Source organism: Aquarana catesbeiana, linkage group LG08, assembly GCF_042186555.1.
Source record: "Aquarana catesbeiana isolate 2022-GZ linkage group LG08, ASM4218655v1, whole genome shotgun sequence".
In the NCBI taxonomy this organism is placed as follows: domain Eukaryota; kingdom Metazoa; phylum Chordata; class Amphibia; order Anura; family Ranidae; genus Aquarana; species Aquarana catesbeiana.
This window is the reverse complement of record NC_133331.1, coordinates 108505449-108528866: the sequence shown is the minus strand read 5'-3', so window position 1 is coordinate 108528866 and position 23418 is coordinate 108505449. Positions and strand designations below refer to the sequence as shown.

The 23418-nt window shown below is 39.6% G+C and overlaps 1 protein-coding gene across 2 annotated transcripts in view; it reads right to left on the bottom strand.

Moving 5' to 3' along the window:
- The window catches only part of RHOBTB1 (Rho related BTB domain containing 1), a 125214-nt gene that overhangs the window by 16081 nt on the left and 85715 nt on the right, over nt 1–23418 (bottom strand). For both annotated transcript variants that reach the window (XM_073596266.1, XM_073596267.1), the window contains 3 exons: nt 14585–14786; nt 11700–11803; nt 191–376 (listed from right to left, as the gene is read on the bottom strand). In XM_073596266.1, coding sequence (XP_073452367.1) covers nt 191–376; nt 11700–11803; nt 14585–14776 — 482 coding nt within the window. In that variant the 5' untranslated portion in view covers nt 14777–14786. The remainder of the gene's footprint in view (nt 1–190; nt 377–11699; nt 11804–14584; nt 14787–23418) is intronic.

The following is a 23418-nucleotide window of genomic DNA, read 5'->3' as shown; positions in this document are numbered from 1 at the left end:
CCACTCTATCTAAAACAAAAGATAAAAAATAGTTTTTACTGAAGTTCTACATTTTTATTCAAGGAGTTATCTTGAGTCATCTGAGTTAGAACTTGCATCAGAAATCATGAAAGGTGTTCAGCTGATCTTCAACGGTATAGACTTAGTATAGGCAATGGCAATGGAGAGGATTATTTGTTCAAGCACTTACCTAGCCAGTGGTCGTCTTGCCCTATTAACTGCTTCAAGATCGGCATATCGCAGGTCCAGCTGGCAGCCAACCAGTATGACAGGGGTGCGAGGACAGAAATGTTTTATCTCCTGAGCCCACATGGTTTTTACATGATTTAGGGAGTTGGGATTTGCGATTGAGAAGCACAGGACAACCACATCAGATCTAGGAAAACATACAATAGGACATATACAATTACTAAACTCTACAGATATCACAAATAAAGAAAAAGAAAGCAAACAATTACTTTATTGTACAAGTTAGGCAGTGTTGGAATGTTGTATAAAATTATATGTGCATAGTCAACATCTATCTATCATAGAATAATTATACATTAAAAATATTATAGTAGAAAATCTGTCATCCTCCGGAAACTCTGAATCAAGAGAATGTTGCAATTGGCCCTTCACACAAGTACTGGTCAAATAACTCTTCATTAATATGTACACAGTAAAATCTGTTTCTCTAGAATAGAGAATATGACCAAATTTTATTAAAGATTTGGCTAGCTGATGCACCCTCTCAGGGATGGTCCTTATTTGTCACTGCACATTAAAGTGGAACTTTATTCAGAAAATATAGTCCTGCTATATCACTTTATGCTGGTCCCTTTTGCAAGTATTGCTCTGTAAAACATTAAAAATAAGTGTCTATACTGTTCAAAATCCAGTAATACACTGTCTCATCCCGCTCTCACATGCTCAGTTGCTCTCCATTTTTAGGCACCGCCAAATTTGTAGAAGCCGATCTGCTGACAGCCTTAAAGCAGAATTAAGCCATCCTATTCTTTACAGCCAGGGATGCTGCTTCTGTTTGATCTGCAACTGCCATGGTGCTGAACATGTAATCAGTTATGACACCAGCTATTTGATGGTTTGACAGTTTGGTTGAGCACATAAGCAAATGTGACAGTTAGCAATCCCGGCATTCCAGGAATGCAACTTTTTTGAAACTGTTAAATCGATAGGTTTAGATCCGCTTCTTTGATCTACTGCTGCTCAAGGGCTCTGCGCTTCAGCAAAATGGTGGCCTCCAGCAAGAAGAAACAGGAGCAATGTTGGAGGCAATTTACAGCACACACTAATTTTGGTAGCATAATTATTAATGTGCAATATATGTTGCTAAAGAGCAATCATCTTTTATCAAGCTGTTATGGGTAAAGTTCCGCTTTAATGTTCCAATTTTTCTTCCTTTGTTAGAATGACACACAGTGAATAAGTAAGATTACTGTGATCATTCCATACAATGTAAAAGACTGAAAAATCTTACAATTTGCATTACAGAAAAAGAACTGAAGGCCCCTGACTGTCAGCTGCCTCTGCATAGACATGGGGTAGCCATCACAACCAGTAGCATGTTCCACTCTATATAGTCTTTACATGCCAAGTTCTCTCAATACTGTACGAGTTAATACTGAACCATTAGAGCTGAGATCTAAATGCCTTCTGATCATACACCCCCTGTTCTTTTTCTAGATCTCAACAGAATGGCAGGAAGATCACGCTAGACACTCGGTTTCTAAAAATAATATGCTAATACACTAACACTGCAGGTTTCTTCTTGTTAGAATATGAAAAATGTATCTATGCCAATTATAAAACTTAAGAAAATGCTTTCTTTTTTTATAGTTGTAATAAACTTTTGCAGCATCACTTGTCTTAATTATTACATGTATTAAGTAAGGCACTGCTGGATCAATGATGTGTAGTAACCCCCAAGAGTGCATGTCATCCGTTTAAAAGATGCAGAAGATGGATGCAGAATGGTTGCTATAGTTCACTGCTTTTTTCTTACATAAATAAAAGCATGTGAATGAATTACAGCAATATCTTTTTTTTTGGGGGGGGGGATAAAGAATGTACAGTATACCTAGTGATAAGCACAATTAACTTGCTGTAGTTATATGCATGAATGCTCCATATTATGGGAACGCCCCATTAAATATTGGACGCTTAAGATAAATCTGTTCTTGTCCTTCTAGCCTGATGACATTAGCTTCCCTAGTACAGACTTTCATCACATGACCAGCTTTGATACACAACTGCTGATCTCTACAGCTCTGCTCTAATAATCTTCTATTCACGTCAATTCAGACTTTACAATGGTAATTATAGGGGGCTCAGGAACATAATAACCACTTTATTCATTGTGAACTGCAGTTAGTCATCTATTTTGCTCTCTTTGCTGCTTATATTTCAAGCGTCGCCTCTACATTATTAAAAAGTAAATGATAACAAAACAGGTTATAGTAACTGAATTTGTCAGTAGTAGTTTTACTATCTTATTTTGACCTTTCAGTTGTATGTGACAGAAGCAGGCCTGAATTCATCATGTCTGCAAATAAACATATTATAAAGTCGGAGTAGATCTTTCGAATGCCCGTATCTTGGCGCTGCATGTTTTTAGCTCAGGATTGCTTGCTACCAACAAGGCCATAACTATAAAGGATTTCAGCATTGAGCACACCGCCAGTCTGTAAATGGTGATATGACTTAGAATGATGACTTCATACTAGTAATCATTTAAAAATGTTTGCTATCCGACCGCTGATGTCTAAATACAGATAGTAAGTACTTTTTGCTGATGCCTGGGGCAGATACCGTTCATTCTGGCCCCTGTTAAAGTGCCATCTTTTTTCCCCCCTGAAAATGTTTTCTACAACATCCTCATAACACAAGAAATCCATTTGTTAGGCAGCTGCAAACTCCGCTTCCAGTAAATGCTTATATGCAGGAACCAATTGCCTTGACTTCTAATTTTAAGTGTCACACTTAGGTAAAGCTGCTTTTGATATTCTGGACTGCAGCAAGTATAGTGAGCGGCTTTGTTTGTTAAGAAATGGGGGACTGAGACAGCAGGGGTTCCCTGTCACACTTGTACAATATGGCCAGCCCTGTTAGGCACCATTCACCCCGAAACTGACTTTGAAATTGTGCGACTTCACTTGAAATCACACAATTTCAAAGCCTTATGTCACTGCGACTTGGCTGACATCTGTACAACTTCATGCACAGATATCTATGCAAGTCGCACCTGAAACCGCCAAAAATAGCGCAGGAACCTTTTTTCAAAGTCAGCATCTCACCTATTTGAATAGTTCCCATTGCCAACACCCCACTCTCCCACACCAGTACTTCATTATCAGTGTCCACCAGTAAGTAGTGATAGGAGCCCCTTTTTTAGTGCAGTTTAAAGCGGTAGTATACCACAGAAATAAAAAAAAAAACCTGCAGGACAATTGCATACTAGCACATTATGAAATATTTACCTCAGAACTAAGCTCCTGCAGTGCGCCCGGTCACCTCTGCGGGAGCTCATCTAGGTGCAACTTAAAAATCCCTTTTTTTTTTTTTTTGCTGTGGGTTGCAGTGAAATATAAAAGCTCAAGGCACAAATACTAATACCACTTTAGACATACAGAATTCAATTTTTTCCTCTTTTGTGACAATGACAATGTAGTTGAGCCACATTAAAGACAGAAAAAAATGAAGTGCTTTATATAACTGCGCTACATATTTCTAACCTCAACTTAAAAAGACTTCTAAAGCTATAAATATCAAATCCAGGCACTGCTCCAACTATCTAGATGATATCCAATAACTTTTTTTATGAAAAAAAAAAAAAATTCAATCCAAGACTTTGCCCAGGGGCTAAGTACTGATTAAGCTAGAAAGTGCACTGTAAAGTGCTTAGAAGCACAATGAAAGAATCCAAACCCGTCTGTTGCTTAAGTGTATTCATTGCTTGTTCAGATTACCCTCAGCCATTATAAAAAAGAGTTTGTACCTTTCAATACTGCTTCATCTTGTTACAACATTATGTGGCTCTGTATATACTGTTGCTTTCTCATCTGTTTAATTCACTAACTTTGCCAACATTACAACCAATGCTTTTTTGATGCAGATGGAGTCATTATAAAGAAGCCATGGATAAGCACCCTTCAAAAAGAAGTTAATAAATTGTAATCCCTGGCCTTCTATTAAGCATCCAGCATCATTAGTCAATGCTCCACTGATCCTGTAATTTAATGTAGCATGGGAGTGCAGGACCTGAATGAACCCGCAAGAGTCTACAAGGGTGGAACTGGGAGTGACAGTGACAGTTTGCAGATTAAAAGAGTAGCTTCAGACGCCACAACTGCCAAAGAAGAAAATTCACAGAGAAAATTGGCATAGGGTTGCTCATATTTAACAATGTTGCTTATTAAAATTCAATTGAAAAATACCTTTAATACATGAATGACGTCATGGTGAATGAGAAACTGATGGCTATTCTTTCGGGTACACATGACAAATTCCTTAGAGTTTGGGAACCGTGGATCACGTATACCCAGCCTTTGTGGTTTGACAGTAGGCTTCTCTCAATTTAACACTCCTCTGGAGCACACCCATGGACTCTTCCTTCCTGTCTCTCCTTCCTCTCATCTACTAGCTTTTTCCTCTTTCTCCTCCCCATTGTACTTTATGCATTGAATCTATACATTTATCAGGCCACCAGGTAGTGCCCTGGTCGGGACGGTTATACTTATAATCCACTTTGACAAGGAGACTGTTGATTGCAAACTTGTATCATTATGCTAGGTTCTATATATGGACAATTTTGTTTACAGGTATTCTATGACTCCTAGGGTACCTTGGAATGATCTACGGGACGTTACATTAGAAACTTCTATAACTTTACTGTTTATGTCCCCTTTATACTGCTGTTCGGTTATATTTTCTGACTGTCTACTACGCAATGTAACCATCTAAATGCTGATCTGATATGTTCAATTATATGGTAATAAACCCTTTTGTAAATGAAAAATACCTTTAATACCCTATAATAAATGTAAAGATCCTCTAAGTATATATTAAGCCTTGCTTCCTAAAACCCCTAGTCACTGGTCCTCAATACTGCTTTCTTCGTCCTCTCTATACTTGCATTGAAGAGTAGCAGCATTAATATTAAAAGTTTCACCAGACTTGCTTTAGAACTTATTCCTCAAAAACCTGATTAGAAATCTATTCAATTATCAAATCCATGTTGACATTGACCTAAACCCTAATATGATCTGTAACCATTTTATAACCCCAGTGCTGCTTGACGTACAAAAATAAAAACTACCTCTGGCTTGGCCTGAGCAAGCAGTCAGTGACAGGCTCTGTACACCCACTTGCAAACCCTTCACTATCCTGGAAAAAATAACTGCAGGGAGCATACAGTATACAGGGTAAGGAATAGATTACACAAGGCTTTTTGTTACATTGGGAATCAATGGGAAGTGGTTCAAAATAAATAAAGGGATTGATTTACTAAAGGAAAATAGACTGTGCACTCTGCAAGAGCAGTTGCTCCAGAGACTTAGTAAATGAGCAAAAGCTCTGCTGACTTCCATCATCCAATCATGTGCAAGCAAAAATGCTGTTTTTTAAATTTTCCTTGCATGTAATTGAAAATTCTTTGCAAAGTGCAGCTTTACCTCATACACACCTCCATACACAAACATACATATATTAAAGTGTTACTAAAGTCTAATTGTTTTAAAATTAAAATAACAAACATGTTATACTTGCCTGCTTTATGCAATGGTATTGCACAGAGCGGCCCGATCCTCTTCTCCAGCCCCTCACCAGCAATCTTGGCTCCTCTTCTTCGTCTTGTGTCCCCATAGCAAGCTGTTTGCTATGGGGACACACAGTGTCTGCTCGCTTCTAAGCTGTGTGTCTATGGAGCTGTGCTTAGCCCCGCCCCCCCCTTTCTCCTCATTGCATTTGATTGACAGCAGCAGGAGCCAATGGCAGCTGCTGGCTTTTAATAATAGGACACTTACCTGTCCTGGAGTCCAGCGATGTCGGCACCGCAGCTGATGTTTCCATCAGTGGTCGGGTACTGCTGCCCCCAACTATTGCTGGTAAGGAAACCCGGCAGTGTAGCCTCATGGCTTCACGCCGAGAACCCTGCTGCGCATGCGTGAGGCCCACTCCTCTCTCCTACTGGCCTGGGTGAGGCTCACGGAAGTGGGAACAGGATACCTGTCCTCCCTCCCCCTGGAAAGGTACCAATTCTGGTACTGGAAAGGGGGGGGGGGGGGGGGGTGTTTAGGAAACAAATGTGCAGAAGTTCCATTTTTGGGTGGAACTCCGCTTTAAGGCAAGGAATGCATTTAGGTAAAAAAAAAACATTTTTAGCTTTAGTATCACTTTAAGAGACCTATACAGAGAAGTAAAAGAGCTGTATTTTATTCTGACCTCCAGTACTTTTACAATCTTTTAGCTTTCCTAAAGTGTGATTATCCCATTACTTTTTAGAATATATTACTAGCTGGTACATACATTAAAATATAACACTGCCATAAATTAAAAATGGTTGTAAAAAACTTATATGCAGGAACCCAACTACTCCATAAAAGTTTAACATTGTAAAGCAATCTGCTAATAACCTGCAGTGCAATATACGCCAATGATGTCTTGCTTACTTAACTGTGCGGGCATTGACAGAAGTGACAGTAGCAAGTGACGTGCTTAATATAAGAGTACGCACCGGCCACATCTGATAAAAACCTGTGAAGGACTGCTCTTTTCAACCTGTGCCAAACCACACATACCAAGTGGATGCAGATCACTTAGCCATTCAAATAAACCACCACTATGTGAACAAGCCTCTGTAAAGCTGCTCACTGAATGTATAGCCATCTGCAGCTCATGTGAATTCAAGGGTTCTTAGTCTACTTCAGTGTTTCTCAACCTTTTTTCAGTCAAGGCACCCTTTACAATTCGAGGCACCCAATTCTAAAATTTAAATGAACTAAATTCATAGTTTTACATAATGCAGCAACACGTATGCATAGGACACCCAACATTAGCGGAGATGTATTCTTCCAAAGCAAACACTTTTGCACACTGGTACTGACTAGTGTTCCAATGTTTCTCTTCTCCCTCAGTTTTTCTCCCTCATTCAGCTAATGTGACCCCAGTGCTGATGGGGAGGGTCAGGGGAGGGGCAAACAATGGTGTTGTGTGGGTGCCCAACGTCCTCCTTGTCACTGTTTGTTAGGAAACTGGTGGCTAGAAGGTTGTAATGTGCACAATGAAAACCTGTGGCTTTATAATAATAGGCTGGCTTGATCCACCTGCTGGCTTGTATACAATTTTTAGGCAGTTTCTAGGCATTTTGCCAAGGCATCCCTGAAGACACCTGAAGGCACCCTAGTTGAAAAAAAAGGTTGGTCTACTGTTAGGATATGTAAATATCCCACTCAGTCACCCCACCTAGAAAAAAATAGCGTAACAAACTAGAAGCAGAAAGATAAAAGGGTTGATAAGTACTTTATAAAATTGGGGAATAGCTGTACTGTATACTCTTTAATAATAGCCAACCACATTGCTCTTCATGTACACCTACATGGACCTAAAGCCAATGCCATATTGCTGTGTGCACCACTAAGCTCACAAATGCCAACACTAAAGAAAATGGAGACCTTACTGCAACAGGGATCTCCATTACTGCAAATGACATTTCTTTTGCAGAAAAGAAGAGGAGCCAAAATGCCAATTTCAGGTTGGGTCTTTTTGTGGAAGCAGACAGAGGTGCAAAATGGTGAAGTTTAAAGTAGATGGGCTTGAAGTCTAAACACAAAGCCTAATTACAATTAAGATTCATTTAGTAATTAAAAACAATAAATTTGTGGTTTTGTGTTTATTACCACTTTAACTGTAAACCAGATTTATATAACAACCAAGTGTATGCGTGAGTTAAATCAAAGCAGAATAAGTTAGGACAGCAGCCAGTAAATTTCTTTAATTTATGGTGCTATATAGTTACATGCAATAAGATGAGAAGGTGAACATAAAATGAGATTATGTATCGGTTACTTGTTTACTTGGTGTCAGCTGACAACCTCTGCAAAATCAGTACAACTTCTAGGCTCACGGTAAAGTCAATTTTAAATAAAATGTGCTATCAAATTTAGATAATTTTGTTAACACATAAGCTACAAAGGTCTTTCGAAAGAAGCCTCTAATGAAGACAAAAAAACGTTGCCAGTAACCAGTACTATAGGGTTGATTTATTAAAGGCAAATAACCTGTTCACATTGCAAGAGAATTTTCCTTAGCTTAGTGAATGTGGTTCAAATTCACTTTGCAAAGAATACCCAATCACGTGCAAGGTAAATGTAAATATATATATATATATATATATATATATATATATATATATATATATATATATATATATTTATTTATTTTGCTTGCACAGGATTGGATGATGGAAGTTAGCAGAGCTTCACCTAAATTTTTAAGCTACGAGAAAACGCCCTTGCAAAGTGAACAACCCATTTGCCTTCAGTAAATCCAGCTTCATACAGTATACTATGTAAAGCATAGAGTAGAGTCTACTGATCAGTTTATACAAAAAGGTAATACCAACTGATTCTACAAAGGTAACATTTTATACAAAGGTAAAAAACAAACAAAAAAAGAAAACACACTTCCTAATATAATTTTTAGTTACTCTCCAAATTTGATGTTTGACATTTTACTCATATTTGCAACAAGTCTACGTGCAGTCTACACTTTAGTTATGTTCTAGTCAAAGTCTGTACATACTTAAGCTAGCCAGTGGAAGCCAGAGGATGGTTTGTCATACAATATACAGTATATTTATTTATTTACATGGCCTAAAACATCCCACATCAAGAGGGTATGAAGCACCTGCTAGTGTTGAGCTGCCCTGCATTTCTGCACGTAGACTCCAGCCTATATTAATCCTAAGTATACACTGTTAAGTAATTAAATCTGTGTGTGTGTGTGTGTGCGTGTGTGTATATTCGAGGAACGCGACCCTTCTTAGGGACAGCCTTCTGTCAACAGATTACTTGGAAGACTTATTCCAGCTAGTGACCCTTGACATAAGTAAACTAGGGTCCAAAGACAGGTGGCATGGATTTGATGCTGGAGGAATTAACCTCAAAGTGTACCTGCCACACAGACTCGGCTAAAATCCTGGTTTTATTTGCTTGATGAAGGATTTAGAGAAAGCCGTCTATCAAATCACTAGGTGCCAATGATGCTGCTGTGGTGCTCCAGTGATACCTCTACTGCCTGGTGAATTGGTAGGCTGAATATCTTTTACAATGACTCACTTAAAACCAGAAACTCAATATTAAAGTGGTTCTACTAAAGCCTTAAGGCTTTTTACCCTAATGCATTCTATCCCTCCCGCCCCCCTTTTCCTTATACTTACCTGAGCCTGATCCAGCGATGTGCACAAGAGCAGCAGTTCTCACCATGAGGGAGTGGTGGGGCGGGGCCAAGCCACCCGGCCTGTGTCAATGGATACAGACAGGGTGGCTTGGGAGCGAGCCCGCATGAGTGTCCCCATAGAAAGCGGCTTTTTATGGGGGCACTCCCCGAAGAGGAGGAGCCTGGATCGCTGGCAGGGGGACCCCAGTAGAGGAGATTGGGGCTGCTTTGAGCAAAATCATTGCACAGAGCAGGTAAGTATAACATGTTTATTATTTAAATTTTTTTTTTTAACTGAAGGTTTAATTTTACTTTACTATGACTACTTACACCTGGGCCCATGCCTAAATGTCTGTGTTGGTCATGGCAACCAGTCAATGTTAATTGTGCACAGAAGGCTAAATTGTACTGGTTGCTTTAGGCAATACAGAGTTCTCCCTTTAAAGTGTATTTTTAGGCAAAAACCTTTTTGTCGTTTTGGACACAGTGGGGAAAGGTGAAACCCTCCATGAACTTTTTATTGCCTTCCGTGCCCCCATTTTAGAGATTCACCCTATATTTGTACTGGTGGCTGTTGCCCCAGAGAAAGTGATTGGAAAGCCAAAATTTTCCAGTTGTTCCCAAAAACAAGGATGTCAAAGGAAGTCTTAAAGGGGGAAAATTACTAAAAAGGGCAATTACCCTCATTTTGAGAGATTTCCACTAATTTCCTGTTTCTTCAAAGATATCCAAAGGTTTAAAAAAGGATTGGGCTATACATACACTTAAAACACCTTAATATGTATAGTCTCCCAAAACTGCACATTGGAGTGCACCAAGAACTCCTCAGACTGACCTGCTTGACTTAGTGGCCAGAGAGAGCTCCAGTAACTGGAATTCATTTTCATTCCACCCATGACCCAACAGACTTTGGTGTTGGCAAAATAACAAAAAGACTTCCTTTAGACTGCATGGCTGACACTGTCCACATAACACCTGAGAGAGAGAGACATTTATCCAACAAAAAAAAAACACGTATTTTCTAGAACAGAACAGTGTTTGTCTGCCCTAGGCTGTAGCTGAGGAATTTATCAAGTGATTGTGTCAAAGTTTCTAGAACACCTGAAGACAAGTGAATCCAAGTCATCCATGGTTTTCGTGACATTTTCCACTGTGCAGACTTTTTGTCTCTGATAACCTTTTTTATGTGCAGCGATAGGTTACATTTAAAGTGTATCCTGTTACAGATATACCATTAATCAGATCCTCTGTCAATAATAAATCCTGTACATCTTTTTTTGAGTAGCATTCATTTTCAGCAGCAAGTGCTTGGTGATCCTGCCAATTCAATTGCTGGAGCATTTTGACCATGCTAAGCACAAAGGCAGATCCATGCTGGTTTGGTCAGTTTGCGGCCATTGGCTTCTAACCCAAGCTTCAGGATGTCGTGTTGACACACATGGTGTGCCTGAGGATTCCGCGGTCCGTATAGCTGACAAAACCACACACCCAGTCCTGCTTGATTGATAGCATCTGCTATCACGGGCCTTACTGTCAATACATCAGCTGAACACTGTGTGGCTTGCAGCAGCCCTGATCAACACAAAGTAGAAAGACCGCAAAATTATTTTCCCACCTGATGCAAGTGGGATCTACTTCCAGTCTTCCAATGCATGAACGTGAAGGCTTCAGCATACGTGTTTATGTAATGTAGGTTAGGTTACCTACACATTGGACCATCGTTGAATGTCTATATGGGTAACTTTACTGTTAATAGTGTTAGTGTAAAATGTGAGAAGTAACAAACTGTGGTAGATTTACTAAACCTGGAAAGTGCAAAATCTGGTGTAGCAACCAATCAGCGTCTAACTCAACTTGTTCAATAAAGCTTTGACAAAAATAAATAAATAAACTGGAAGCTAATTGGTTTCTATGCAGAGCTGTACCAAATTTTGCACTCTCCAGTTTTAGTAAATCAACCCCACTGTCTGAAGCCTTCTTATGAGCACAATGTTGGTATTAAGGGGATGGTGACATGGGCTGCTTTATTAACCTTATAAAAGATTAAACATTTACAGACATTAAAGGATTTCTATGTTCCTGTCATGCCAAACTGTGCTAAATGGTAATGCATGGTGTATTCGGGAGAACATGCATACTTTGTGAAATAGGATACCAGTCATTGTAATCCTCATGTTTGTACAAACCACTGTCCTTTGGATATTGTCAAATTAAACTTTGCTTCACCAAGCCAGCAACATAAAGGGAAAGTAGTATTCATTTACCGTCCATAGGCAAAACGTCTGTCCTTGTGATGGTCTCCAAAGGTGTCCCACAGCCTTAACGAAACACTCACATCATCGACCACATCCCGGGAGCGCTCAAGGACCTAAATGAAAGCCATAAATACAAGAAATGCAGGTTTACTGCTGCAACAACCTCCACTTTTCTAATAATCCTGCAGCATGTGCACTATTTAAGGTGACATCACAGAATCTTTGCTGAAATGCACTATGCTTGGGCTGCTAATGAACTATTCATTCTATGTCTGCAGTTTCTTCTATATATTAGCAAGCTGAGATTAAAGGGCCTCTTAATCTAAAATACAGCAATGCTGCAAGGAAACCTGGAATACTCATTAACATGCTTTAAACATTTCAGAATTTACAATGCATAGCTCAGAAAAATGCTGTATAGTAAGCATAACTTTGTTACAGTAAACCACCCTTTTTTGTCATCGATTCTCTACGGTTATAAAACAGTAACTCTATATGGTGACTGAATGACAGGGGAAGAACAGCAAACATAGGAGGCCAATGCTGAAACATTAAGAGGCAAAGTTCTAGAACATGCAGAGATCCATACTAACCAATCAGATTTCGTTTTCTTTTTTTTTTTTGCTTTGGAACAAAGATTCCGATTAGTTGCTGCTACTGCACTATTCTCTTACCCCTTTCAGTAAAATCAAGGTGGCTCAAACAGCTGCTACTGTAACGGTCCACTAATGTGTGAGTGGAGTTGATTTTTGGAAAAGATATTGTACTTTGCGAGTGAATTTTCCCCAGAGCTTAAAAAGTGGAAATTCACTCTCTCAACCAACAACCATTAGTATTCCTTATGTGGTTAGCATTAGTAAATTGATAGGAAAGAAAATAAACTTTATTTTACATTTCTTCACATATTTCCTAGTTTGCGGGCCTAGGCAAATTATGCCATACAAGACTCTTTAGGACGGGAAGAAGGGGTTTTCTCAGCTAATCACACCCTCCTAATGTAGCCATCGGGGCTGATTCATTAAAACTAGAGAAAAGAAAATGTGCACTAAATTCTTGCTTCCCTTTTCCATAGAATTGGTTACCAGTGGCAACAACATGTGGATTTTTTTTTTTTTACTGAATTGACCATGTGATATTTTTGTGCTTTTTTCCCTCTACTCCTAGCTTGCCTTCTAACAGGGGCTTATGCATTCACCAAAATATAATGTACAGTATTAGAATATGCAAATATGTATGTACACTTGTACAGTTCTGTAGTATATATACTACTGCATGCACACATACATAAATACATACATATGTGCATTTTCTAAATGTTAACAATGTAAGCTTAACACCTAAATCAAAATGTTATATTAATACATTTAATAATTAATAATTTGGTAAATAATTTAATAATTAAAATTCATTTATTTGTATTATTTTGCTACCCTAAAAATCACTGAGGGGCTGCATGAACAATATTATTTTTGTAAAGGTAAACATTAAAGACAGAGCCAGCAGGTGAATGATCTGTGCCTGGAAGGTTATAGATGTAATAGGGCGAACTAGAGAAGTGATAAAGCCATTTGCCAAGACAACAAATCTGTGTTCATTTTAGGTACTCTATCAGATTAAGGGGGAATTAAAAGAAATATCCTTAACTGGGTGTTTGTGGCAAATACAAAGTTACTAGGCTGGTGAGAAACACGCTGTTGAAGTTGAATGATATTCAATTGCAGCAAAGCAAACAGAAGTAAAGGATCAGAATTAAGTTTAGGATTTCAGTCTGTTATTCAGTTTGAACTAACATAATAAAATCTGAACAAGTTATGAGTAAAGCCTCGTACACACTACTAGCGCTGGGTTGAATGGAAAAAAAACAAACGCCAGTTTAGTTTGGAGCCGCTGTACTAACAAATCTAATGTTAGTGCAGCGATCTCCCCTGCTGTGTTATTGTGTTCTGTTCTGACACTCCAGTCAGCGCTCTCAGCCATTGACTGAGAGTGCCGACCAGGAACTGGTCGGTAGACCTTTTTTCGGTCATGACCCTTCAACAGAAGCTGGCCGAAGGACCTGCTTCTGATGGACCGGCTACCATACACACGGGCTGAATGTCGGATGGTTTCTATTGAACTGGCCAATGCCACCTGACATTCGGCCCGTGTGTACTAGGCTTAAGGATAAGAGATATGCAATTAGAGGATTTAAAAGGCAAGGGGAGATCAAACCAAAGCCAATATATTTCTCCTATCAAGCATTCCCTATATATCAAAACAGCAAAAGATGCGTGTATGGGTGGCCATACAAGTAACAATCTGATCGAACGATGCAACACAGAATCTATGAATCATCAAATTGGCAAATACTATTTTGAGCAAAACCAAATGATTTAATTGAAATTATTTTAATAAATAAATCTGCAAGTAAAATCCAATTTTAGGGAAGTGGATGCGATTGATAAGTGTATAACACATCAAACAATCTTTTTGATTATATTTTAGATCGGAAAGTAAATCTAAATCGACAAAACCATCATATATAAAACCGTTCAGTATACGGCCACCATATGTTGTAAGCGTTTGTGAGCAGGGCCCTCCTAGCCCTCTTCCATCAAACTGTATTGTAAATGTAACTGTCCCCTATATTATAAGTGCTGACAAGCTATTGGCATGATATTTCCCATATAATAATAATGTTAAAGATCTAAGGATACCAAGCAGTTTGACAAGCAACTACTACATAGTTCAAATTAATTTTCAGGATGCTAGAGAATTTCTGCAACTGTATTTTTAACTTGAACTGATTACCAAAACATTGCTTGATTTAGAATATTATGGCAAATTTGGGATTCACGAGACAGCTAGGAAATCTATCTAGGACAAGAAATCTTAAAGTTTATAGCAAGACTTACCTCTTGGCAGACCCGGTACTGATCTATTGCCCATACTGTAGGTACATGGGTGGCCAGCAGTTGGTACTGCGTTAAGGTGGTGTTGCATGCCCTTGCGCAGATGAGTCGTGTCTTGCCCACAGCATTGTCTCCCACGACCACACACTTTATGGTTTCCACATTGGGTCGTTCGTAGTCCATATCAGTGTCCATTTATACAGGCCTGAGAAGGAAAATCGTGACGAGTTACTACAAAGCATTCAGTCATCAAGTAATGAACAGAATAAGCATGTTCCTGCTTTTAAACTATCTGAACCGCCCACAGCTATTCGGTCAGCCTACGACAACGTACACCTCGATGAGGTAAATATTTTGACACACTTTGTTCTTTCTAAAAAAAAACACGTCACATCAGGGACATATGGAATGTGGTTTGGTTTCTTCAGTTCATCTGAATAATATTAACATATATGGAGTACACATACTCATAAATCTTTTCTCCAAGCACTTCGGAAACTACCTAACAATTTATGTCACTCAGATAGTAACCATTATTAACCACTTGACCTCTGGAAGGTTTTACCCCTTCACGACCAGTCCATTTTTTTTTTTGCTATTCAGTACTGTGCTAGTATAACTGGCACTTGCTCGGTCAAAGGCATTCCTCCTTTTGACATTCTAATGTATATAACGTCTTTTCATGTATTTACCAACTTCGTCCCACTATTGTAGTAACCAGCATTTTTGCACCTGATCAACACCAGTCACCGCAAGGGTTCATAGAAAAAACAATAATAATTTTTTTGTGTCTCATTCGTACCACAATGCTGGTATGATGTGTGGTGTGAAAAAATGCAGACATACAGTATTTTGTGGTACGTAGGCCACTGCACTGCATCATGCTGTGGTGCAGAGACTTCAACCAGTCTCTAAACAGGACATTGTACCCCCACCCCCCTCACCTTTCGTCAAAACAGACTGCAGCCTGCACGCTAAAAGCATGCGGGTATTGGGAATGGGCCCTAAATGTTCAACCCGCCCAAAGCAAATATTTACGTTTTTGAAGCCTACTTGCCAATATCACAGACCTGATAATTATGGCTGGGATATCTCGCAGTTGGCTAATGCAAGACATATCAGACACCAGGGGCTTTCTAAGCCAATCATATTCTGTCCATGACTAAAATATCACTTCTGGGTGGGCTGACTATTCAATGGTTAAATAAATTGCACGCAAAACTGCTAACTTGAAAATTAATTCCATGCATGTTAGATTTTTACATAGTTACGTTGGTCCAGCTTGGACCAATGTAACTATGCATATACCATACCTTCTCCTAGAAGCTAAAAATCACCAAAGTGCACACCACTACTCCAATGATCTCCACTTGCTTCCAAGTCTTTTGCTGAGTGGCCATTCTAATGCATTGTGAACACAGGAGGTTGGCTGCTCAGCACAGAGAATGGTTTGCATTTTGTGAATAAATGCAAAGTGTTCTTGGATTGGACAAGGTGGGGAGTATGACGTCCCCAACCTGCCTCTCCTCCTTGTCCAATTAGAGAACACTTTGCATTCATTCATAGTATGCAAAGCTTTCTGTGAATGGCGCCCAAGCTTAGTGGCACAGGACCAGGATACAAGTGGAGATCACTGGAGTAGTGGTGTTTACTTCAGTGATGTCCAGCTTCCAGGGCCATCAGCCAGGTATGGAATATACATAGTTACATTGATCCAAGCTGGACCAATAAAACTATGTAAAAATATACCATGTCTGGAATTTAAAAATGTATAAAAACAAAAGGGTTGATTTACTAAAACTGGGGAGTGCAAAATCTGGTGCAGCTCAGCATCATCTCTTAACTTCAGCTTGTTTAGTTAAGCTTTGACATAAAACCCTGAAGCCGACTGGTTTCTTTGCAGACCTGCACCAGATTTTGCACTCACCAGTTTTAGTAAATCAACCCCAAAAGGTTTTGTTTTTTAGTTTTGATAGAATAATAAAATTAGACAAGAGTAATTAGAACTCCTATCAGCTGTTTTCTTTTTTTTTTTTTGCCTTCTGTGTTCCTCTTTTTTTTACAAGGAGTGAAAGTATTGGAAAATCCAAAACAGAAAATCTTCCATTGGGGACACTTGTTCTGTAGACAACACTCTAAGAGGGCATTTTCACTTCTGAGATATTTTCTAACTTCCTGTTAAGTCTATAGAACAGGAAGCGAAGGGAAATTTCCAAAACATGAACAGGAGTGTTAACATTCTTACTCTAGCCAAAATGGAAAAAAAACTTTTGGCTTTAGATATACTTTAAGGTGTCTATGCATGTATCAATTATCAATAATTCATTTGACATCTGCTCAGATACCATTGTGATGGAATAGAAAAGTTAGCTGCATAATAGCTGCAATCAGCAACCGTATATCATCTTGCTTCTTCATCCATTCCCTGGCAAAGAAGTCAAGTGAACACAGTGCATAGATCTGGCCATATGTGTGTTTAGACACGTGATGGATACTGCACCACCCAAGATACGTCCTGAATTGTTAAATTGTGTCTGATAATTACATTACTAGACACTTTACATTAGCAGTAAATACGCTTCTGTTATTATAAACAGCAATAACAACAAAAGCACGCAAATAAACTGGAATTAAACATTTAGGGATATCCTGCTGTTTAGCTGAACATTGCTAATAATCAGATTTTAAATTGTTTTAGGAAATGCAGAACCATAAACCGTAAATAAAACATACACTCTACCTGAGGTTTTACTGCAGTGCAGTAATTATACCTGTTCGTTTTCTACACGTACTCCCATAGGAAATAGTTATTACACCACTTCAGCGTCTTTGCTTTCTAGAACACGTATCTATTCTCAGAGCTTGTTAACTGGCACCAGGAGAAATTATGCTAAATATTACAATGCCTTATGAGAGGCAATCTGTGCAAGCTTTCTAGAAAATATGATCTATATTTAATTTTCTAAAACAGTGTATGCAATTACAAGAACTTCCGATTTCTTTAAAGCAGCAGAGGTTGTTAAGTCAACCTCTCGGATCTCGGGAAAGTTCTCACAACCTGAGTCCTCTCTTTTATTCTTTTATGGCTGTTGTTGGATCAACGGCGGGAAAAGGGGGGGTGGGGGGGGCAGGCCTGGCCTCCTGACTAGGGTTGGCACTACATGTATTTTGTCCCTTTAGGAACAGAGTATTAAAATAGAATTCATAACGATAGATCTTCTTTAAAGTATATCTAAATTCAGGAGACTAGAGGAGAGTTAAAGCTGAAAAGAAAAAAATCCTCTCTTTCAGTTGGGTTGCCCCTGCCATGCAAAGCCTAGAGGGCTGCAAAAAGCAGTTTTCCTTACAAGATCCTCTGCTTCCTCCAGGCAGTAATACTGGTGCCCACAGCCTCTTTTCTCCTGTGCTTTGGTGGTCGGATGCCCTCTAACATCATCAAGACCAATGCAGTAGCCCTACACTGGATGTGAGGATTGCTGAGGGACAGTCCACTACTGGAGCATAGGGTAGAAGAGGAGAGTGTGGGATGTCTGAGAAGCACTGGATTGATAAGCAACACTGCTGTCCTTTTCTCCTAGACCTAAATGAGCATTTATAAAGAGAAGTTCACCTTTTAAAAAATAAAAAATAAATGCACATCTTTTTTTTTTTTTTTGCAGGAGCCTGAAAAGCATTGCACCCATGATCAGCAGATGAGCAGAAGGTCCACCGCTTGCTGTCACTAGAGGCGGGCCGGCGGCTGCACCCTAACAACCGGTGAACTTATCCTTTAATCTGTGTGGGGGCAGCCTCACCTCAAGAGAGGTTTTTTTTTTTCCTCCCTGCTGTTAACCTTCTGGTGGCAACTCAAGATTTTGCATTTACCCTCACTTTCATTCCCGGTGACACTGGTGATCAGGACAATTCAAAAGATTGACAAAGAGCAATAAAAACCTGATACTGGTTCTAGTTCCCTACCACACCAACCAAATTAAAAAAAATACATTTTGCCTTGAGTCATACTTTAATGACACGTTACACTTGACAGCGCCTTCAGGCAGAAGTGGAAAAAAGGTGAGGGCTGTCACTCCATTTTTTTAAGCCTAAAGCTGCTAACCCAGAACAATAATCCAGTAAATCTATAGTTGCGTTTGAACCAGACAGTAGGTTGTTATTTATTAAACTGGCCATGTCCAGCTTATTACTGGAGTAATTATCAAAGTCTCAATATGGCAAGCCTAGAGCGCTCTATTGATAGGAAGCAACATACAGCAATTAAAGCCGTGGAGAGTTTGTGTCAACTTCTGGATATTACAGAACTTCTGAAAAGGCTAAAAACTCAGAGTACCATATAGTGTAAAATAGACCAAATATATAATACTTCTATAAAAGACGCAAAGGAGGGGATTTACTAAAACTGGTGAACACAGAACCTGGTATAGCTGTACATAGTAACCATAGTAATCGGCTTCTAGGTTTTATTGTAAAAGCTTAATTAAACAAGCTGAAGTTAGAAGCTGATTGGTTACTATGCACAGCTGCATCAGATTCCGTCTGCTCCAGTGTTTAGTAAATCTCCCTCAGGCCCCTTTCACACTGGGGCGGGAGGTGCGTCAGCGCTAAAACCCTGCTATTTTTAGCGGCGCTTTACCGTTGTTTTAGCGGCGGTATTCAGCCGCTAGCGGGGCAGTTTTACCCTCCCCCCACTAGCAGCCGAGAAAGGGTTAAAGACCACCGCAAAGCGCCTCTGCAGAGGTGCTTTGTCAGCAGTATAGCCGCGGTGTTCTTGGTGGGCTCTCTTTTCTCTTTCATCCCACCGGCTTCCCGGACACCATCTGTCTGTCTTTTTCATGCCCACTTCACTGTCACTTCACGTTGTCCCACCCTTGATCTTCCACCCCGTGGTCATCCAACACTACCTGTTTTTTACCTATACGTATTTTATCTATTTACAGCTACCTTGGGTTAATGCTCTATCTTACACCACCATGTTGGAAACCAAGGGGAACTTTTTCACTACCTATCTCTCTACGGTGCCCTGAGCTGCCTCGCCCTGCCGCCTCTTGGTTGCCTCCTCAGCTCCCGTGGGGTTGTTATGTCCACCCCTGGTTATCTCCTACCATCATGAACTTTTCTATATATGCCCTACTATTATTATACCACATATCTACAGGTAAGAGTGTTAGGACTAGCGGTTTTGCTTCCCCTCTTCCTGTTGTAATTAAATATCATTAATTACTACTTTATACGTTACTTTAGATATTTCCAGATAGCTGCTCCTGATGAGTGGACAAACTTCCACGAAACGCGTCGAGCAATACAACTGAACATTCATAACTTTTTGACATGTCACAACGAATATGTATTTACCATGGGCATTTTAGTGTTTTAGCCATCAGTTTGATTTTAATACAATATTAATTACGTATACACATGTGGGGTGTAATGTTGATGATGCTGCAATCTACCTATGTTACAATGTTTAACATGTTACTATGCTACTATTATATGTCCTACTGCCATGTTTTACATACTTTGTACCTTATCTATTGACTATATGCGAGTATCATCTATTGCACCTTGTTTCTCATGTGGTATCAATAAATTTACAATTTTTTTACATCTGACGACTCAGCCTGCCCTAGTGATGTGTTTCATATAAAGTCCCAATTGTCCCCCTTTTTTCCCCTAGTTCCCCTTATTTTTCTCAGATATAATTGGATGGAGACCTGTGTACCGGATGGTCATGGTCTCATATAAAGTCCTAACCTATACCTCTTGTTTCAGTATAGCCGCGGTGCCCCATTGATTTCAATGGGCAGGAGTGGTGAAGGTGCGGTGTATACAACGCTCCAAAGATGCTGCTAGCAGGACTTTTTTTCAGCGTCCTGCCAGCGCACCGCTCCAGTGTGAAAGACCCTGGGCTTTCACACTGGAGACACAGCAGCGGCTGTTTCAGGTCGGTTTGCAGGCACTATTTTTAGCACAATAGCGCCCGCAAAACGTCCCAGTGTGAAAGGGGTCTTAAAGCGTCATGCAAATTTGTGCCAGGTGCAAAATCAAAGGCCAATAAAGATTTAAAGCTGGCTCCCCTATTTGCAGGACATCAAAAGTACAGTGAATGTGTGTGGATGATGATGATCCAGTAGTGTCCTACTTAGGAATCAATAAAATCAGCCTCTAGAAATGTTAAAAGCAGATCTGGGCTAGGTGCTGTAACATTCGCCTAGTTATAAAAACTGTGAATGTTTCCGATGCCTGCAAAATTGGAATTCCAATGAGTGTTGAATAGTGGTGGTTTCAACTAGATCTTGCAAATGCATGGATAAATCCAGCCTGTGAGCGTGCTTTAGAATGCCAGCAAAATCTCCACCTCATCCAATCAGAGAACACCCTGTATTCATTAAGAAAATGGAAACTGTTCTCAGGCCTGCACTTCATGGGTTACCTGCTTGCTTTTGTCTAGGGGATTTTTCAGAGTGGCGATATACTTACCTAATCCACGGCCGCTCCTGTCCCACTGCATGCTAGCTATCTTGTGAATTGGCTTTTCCTGACATCATCACGCCCATAGACCGGTGTTCTGACAAAATGTCGAACCTGGCAGAATGAGCAACCCGTGTCACTTCTGCTTTCTTTAAACCATCATGAATTGCAGATTGTGAAGAATTGCTATTTTCACAAATTGCTGTTTGGACACAACACCGGCAACCAAATAGAGTCTGGTGCACAATACTCCGCTCCGAAACAAACCAAGAAAATGGCCGCAGCTGAGGCGGCGACAACTTTGTCCTCATTAGCCAGTGTGCTGTGAAAACAGCAAAATCTTCCTGTACCGGACTGTATTCGATAGGCGGTGTTGTGTCCAAACACCAATTCGTCCAAATCTGCAACTACTGATGGTTTAAAGAAAGCAGAAGCGACGTGGTTCGATTTTCTGCCGAGTTGCCTATTTTGTCAGGACACCGGCTCTGAAAGTAAGGACAAACACCAACAGTCCTGGATGTGGGGGAGCGCGGTTTTCCGGAGGATCGAAGGACCGGGTAAGTACAGCTTTTCCTTGCACCCCTGGACAAAACGAGCAGTTAACCCATGCAGTGCGGGCACAGCCCCACTGCATGGGAGAATACTTTTTATTTCCATGGAGTTATGCTTTAAAGCTCAATATTTTGCCTGGCTGTGTTCATCCCTCCCTTCTTCATCAACATGCTTGCTAATTATATTTTTTATTTACATATCTTAATTTAGACACAATGTCGTCATCACTGAAACTCTTTGCTTCTCTATGTAATGCAGGCAGATCAAGACTGGTGGGAGGGGCTGCATATAAAGGAGGAGGGGCTCCTAAAAAACAGCCAATGTATGATACAGAGTCTTCGTGATGGACAGAACTGAAATCCAGTAAATGAAAGGGGCAGGCCAGGGACAGTTCAGCTGAGATGGAAAAGGGCTAGATGATCTTGGGAATCCCCCAGCCAGCAAATGAGGCAGGCTCTGACTTGCTGCAGTTTCTAGTGCATACTGTGAGATGCTCACAGGCTGCAATAAAATCAGAGTAAGTAATTTCAATACAGGAAGAGTCTGATGGTAAGGCTGGAGTTTGGCTTTAAGCAGAGTGAGCGCTGATTTATTACCAGTTACTACATCAATAAATACTCTATTGAATAAGAACAATATTGTCATCTTTTTGTTCTTAGTTGCTTTTGTAAATGCTTACTGGATATTTATCATAATATGAAAAGTACTTTGACAATACTTACACCAGGAGCACGCGTACCATGCTGTCACGAGCACGGAATACCAAGACAAAGTGTTCTACTTCATGTTGCAATCATGATTACTATGTGTGACAGCAGATAAGGGAGGGAAACCAGGAAAAAGACGTGCAACTTTCATCAGCTAGCTATTAAAACAAATTGTCACAATAACTCTCACGTGGAGCTGTACGCTGGCCATACACATTATGAATGACACAGGATATTTTTTTTCTTTTTTTTTCTTCTTGTGTTCCATTTTCTGCCACTGGTAAAATAGAAGCTTCCCTGGGGATAGATCATGTCCTAGAACTTCCCCCAAAGTCATTGCCATTTAATTAGTAAACAATTGTTTATGTCCAAAGTGTGAACGAGTTACCCTTTACACTAATTTGAAATTAGCACTTTAGTTTAGCTTTAGTTACCTGAACTTGGCAAACAAATATAAAAAAAGTGTCCTAAAGAATGCTGTTCTTTTTCATTTGTTATATATATATATATATATATATATATATATATATATATATTTTTTTTTTTTTAAATTAAAAGCATATAGTAACACAATATACAGTATAGGCTCTTTTTCTCTTTTTTTTAAAATACGTGTTTCCCTATTTTTTTATTAAAATATATATATTTTTTACAATACAACACCACACTTGAGGGAGGATAGGCAGTTGCCCGATACAGATTCAAAACTAGGTTTAGTCTCACACACTTGGGACCCATGTATAAAAAAAACCTACCGTGTAAATATCTTAAGAATTGGCACAGACACAATGATTGATCCCGTATTATTTATAATATTATTTTCTATATCTAGTGGACTAGTGCCTTTTTTGATTGAGGCATTTCAGGAAATTTCCACATTGTGGCCACTAGATGGAGCTGACAATCGTAAAATGCATTACAGACAATAAGGGGGATCATGTGTTGTGCCAGGGCAAATGCTTAGGACATTCACACAACAAATTTCTATACACAGACCCCTAAAGCTGATCATAGACGGTACGAATCTTGGCCTGTTCCTACTAAAGCATGTATGGGCAGGCTGATTGTACCCATCGATCGACTTGGGTACAACCAGTATGTCAGATTTTTCAT